We start from the raw sequence: 3,610 nt of genomic DNA, 5'->3' as shown, positions 1-3,610 counted from the left end.
GTTAAGAAGCTTATATAGTTGTGAAGCTTGGCTCGAAGGAGGAGCAAGAAGCAGACAGGAATGCACTCACTTCTACCTGCATTCTAGATGATTCCTGTAAACTTGACACTTCCCCAGAACTTCCTGTAGAGCAGTCAACCCACACATGACCCTGACATCCAGGGCACATTCAGATGTTGTCATCAGACTTGTTTGAGTGGCACAAGGATGAGCTAAACATAACTAAACAGGAGGTCATAATGTTGTGGTTGAATGATGTAATATATTTCAACCATTATGTGGTGGGGAGGGTTATAAATAAACATCTTCCCTAAAGTATACAACTTTTTTGAATGACCTCAGTTTGGAGAAATAAACTTTAATTCTGACATAGAAATCTGACTTTTATGCTATAATATCAAATAGTAGTGAAACCTAGCACTTCCAGTGTATTCAAATGATCCTGTCTGATGTTAAGCTGAAATCATTTATACTTTTAAGATATCAGTTCATCATACTCCAGGGCTGTCCCCTGTCTCTGATCCTCTTTGTTGGGTTTATGGACAGGATCTCAAAGGGCAGTCGTGGCGAGGAGCGTGTCTGGTTTGGGAACCACAGGGTCTCATCTCTGCTGTATACAGATGAAGTGGTTCTGTTGGCGTCTTCGGACCAAGAGCTTCAGCGTACACTGGGGCGGTTCGCAGCCTAGTGTGAAGGGGCTGGGATGAAAGTTGAGGCTCGGATTTTAAGAATTTAGGTGTCTTGTTCTTGAGTGATGGTAGGATGGAGCGGTAGATGGATCAACAGATTAAGGTCTCATCAGTAATGAYGGTGTCGCTTTGGTCAGTCGTGGTGAAAAAAGAGCTGAGTCAAAAGGCAAAGCTCTGGATTTACTGGTCTGTCTATATTGCAACCCTCACCTATGGTCATGAGTTGTGGCTCATGACTGAAAGAAAGAGATCCTGGACACAAGCAACTGAAATGATCTTCTTTTGTAGGGGGGCCAGGCTCAGCCTTCGTGATAGGATGAGGAGCTCCGTCATCTGGGGGGAGCTCTGAGTAGAGTCGCTGCTCCTCAACATTGATAGGAGTCAGTTGAAGTTGTTCATCTGATCAGGATGCCTCCTGGACGCCTCCCTTTAGAGGTGTTCCAGGCACGTCCCACTGGGAGGAGGCCCTGTTGGAGGGATTATGGATCCTCTCTGGTCTTGGGGTCCCCCAAGACAAGCTGGAAAGTGTTGCTGGGGAGAGGGATGTCTGTGTTTCTCTCCTGGACCTGTTGCCTTTGTGACCAGACTACAGATAAGCAGCAGAAGATTGAGATGGAATTCATCATAATGTTTACTCTAAACCCCACTTGAAAACATTTAATTATGTTTTAAGCCTGATAATCTAAAACAAAACTGTTACCATGATGCTGACACCCTGCATCAACGCCATGATGAAATCACTGAGTAGGACAGTTTAATCACATAAATCATTATTTCTTTAAAGCCTCATTTTATTAGAAATGATTAGGTACAAACTCTATGTAAACTAATGTTTTAGTTGTTTTAGAATCCACACAAAGTACAACAATGCTTTTTTTTTTGTACTAATAACACAATGTTTTTTTTTATCATGAGTTCACATAAACAACTATGCACAACTGCTGATGTTTGTTATTTAGGCTGAATTGTGCACCAACGGGGGAAACTGTTAATTATGAGATCCTGAAAGATGTAAACAAGTTTGAGTCAGCCTGCATAGATTACAGTGTGACAGTTGGGATATTACAGGCTAAAAATAAATCAACTTTGTTTTCAAACATAAGTGACCCAAAATGTACTTAAAATTTCTTTTGGTTTGGGGTTCTTTCTGCAGCTATTTATTATTGTTAGGCTACCCCTTTTCACCCTTTTACCCCCTTTTCTGGCTGTGGCGGAGTTGTTAGGGGAGTCGTCCTGTATCCGGAAGGTCGCTGGTTCGATTCCCCGTTCCAGCCGTCTGTTGTGTCCTTGGGCAAGACACTTCACCTGCCTTGCCTACTGATGGTGGTCAGAGGGTCCGATGGCCCCAGTGCATGGCAGCCCCACCTCTGTCAGTGTGCCCCAGGGCAGCTGTGGCTACAATGTAGCTTACCACCATCAGTGTGTGAATATAAGTGTAAAGTGCTTTGAGGTCTGGAGGGACTTGAWAAAGTGCTATATAAGTTCAATCCATGTACCATTTATTTTGTAGTAAAACCTCGTTTCAATTGTATTAAATGACTACTGAAGAAGGCTTTTGACACTATTGACAATTACACCCTTACTGAAATTTTGAATAAAAATGGTATTACAGGATTATCACTACAGTGAGTGTCTAGTTTTTTGAGTAATAGGAAACAGTTTATACAGGTAAATAATGTAAAGTCTGAATTATGTACTATTAGTTGTGGAGTTCCTCAGGGTTCTGTACCTGGACCAAAATTGTTTATTTTGTGTGTGAATAATTTGGTCAATGTGCCAAAGCCTTTAAAATGTAAAATGTAACACTTTTTTATTCTGGTGAAAACATTGAACAGATGGAGGTGATACAGACAGAATTTATGAAAATACAAACTTGGTTTCAACTAAATAAGTTATCATTAAATTTGGATAAAACTAACTGTATGATTTGGTAACAGAAAGAAAACTATTGATGTAGTCTACAGACTCAATGATAGTTGTTCAATCTTCTATAAAGTTTTACAGTTATTTATGAAAGCATTGCAGGACAAAATACTCAGCCTAACACATAATTAAGGTGTTTTCTATTTACATTGGTATCAAAATTGAACCAGAATTTATTTACTTGCAAAAAGGAACATGTTCTTAAATTTTCTTCTCCTGATCTAATTGCTTTCACTTTGTTTTTGTAAACAGACTGCGTGCTGCAGTGTGATTGGAGAGAAGCTTCAGTTCTCTGTCAGTGCTGCATCCACAGCCTCAGCAAATCCTCGGAAATACACAGCATGTATATCTCCTCTAGAGCTGCAGGTAAATACTTCATGCTCTGCAAAGTTATGTATTTCATACAATTGTTGAACTTTGCTTTCTGGTATACCTCTTTAACAAGAAGCTGTAGAACAGAGGTACTTTCTTTGGAAGTGGTATTTTGGTTTAATGAGAGAGTTTATTGAACAGGATGTGCTGCCCACTGTTGACTCACCGCTGGCTGCAGCATCAGATCAAATGGTCGAAGCATCCCTCTGTGCTCGGCAGATATCCCAAAGACCTCGGTAAAAGATCCATGCCAGGTTTACTTCCAGCAAGAAAGGCTCACTTTGTTTAGGTTTATATTTGTCATAGATTTATACAAGACTGATGAAACTGAGAAGTTATTTAAACCATAACATTTCTGAAGAAATGTTGAAGGGTAATAATGCAGCTACTACTTGAAAGTTATCAAACATCAGCTTTATTCTCTAAAGCCCAGCAGTAATGCAGGAATTACTTTTGAGCTTTGATAAATAATTTGTAAAGGAAAAGCAAAGAAAACCAAGATCAAAACAAACAGCAAAGCTTCTGGTGTTTGATCCTAAAGTCAGCTGAAATATTACTGAACTGCAGATGTTAGGATAGATAGATAGATAGATAGATAGATAGATAGATAGATAGATAGATAGATA

At 39.7% G+C, this 3,610-nt stretch overlaps 1 protein-coding gene across 1 annotated transcript in view; it reads left to right on the top strand.

Moving 5' to 3' along the window:
* Positions 1-3,610, top strand: part of c2cd2 (C2 calcium dependent domain containing 2) — a 43,375-nt gene that overhangs the window by 5,897 nt on the left and 33,868 nt on the right. Inside the window, exon 3 of the mRNA XM_014007912.1 lies at positions 2,865-2,978. Within this exon, the coding sequence (XP_013863366.1) occupies positions 2,865-2,978 (114 nt within the window). The remainder of the gene's footprint in view (positions 1-2,864; positions 2,979-3,610) is intronic.

Source organism: Austrofundulus limnaeus, unplaced genomic scaffold, assembly GCF_001266775.1.
Source record: "Austrofundulus limnaeus strain Quisiro unplaced genomic scaffold, Austrofundulus_limnaeus-1.0 Scaffold45, whole genome shotgun sequence".
Classification (NCBI taxonomy): domain Eukaryota; kingdom Metazoa; phylum Chordata; class Actinopteri; order Cyprinodontiformes; family Rivulidae; genus Austrofundulus; species Austrofundulus limnaeus.
Note: the sequence above shows the minus strand (reverse complement) of the source record. Positions and strands in the feature narration are given on the sequence as shown.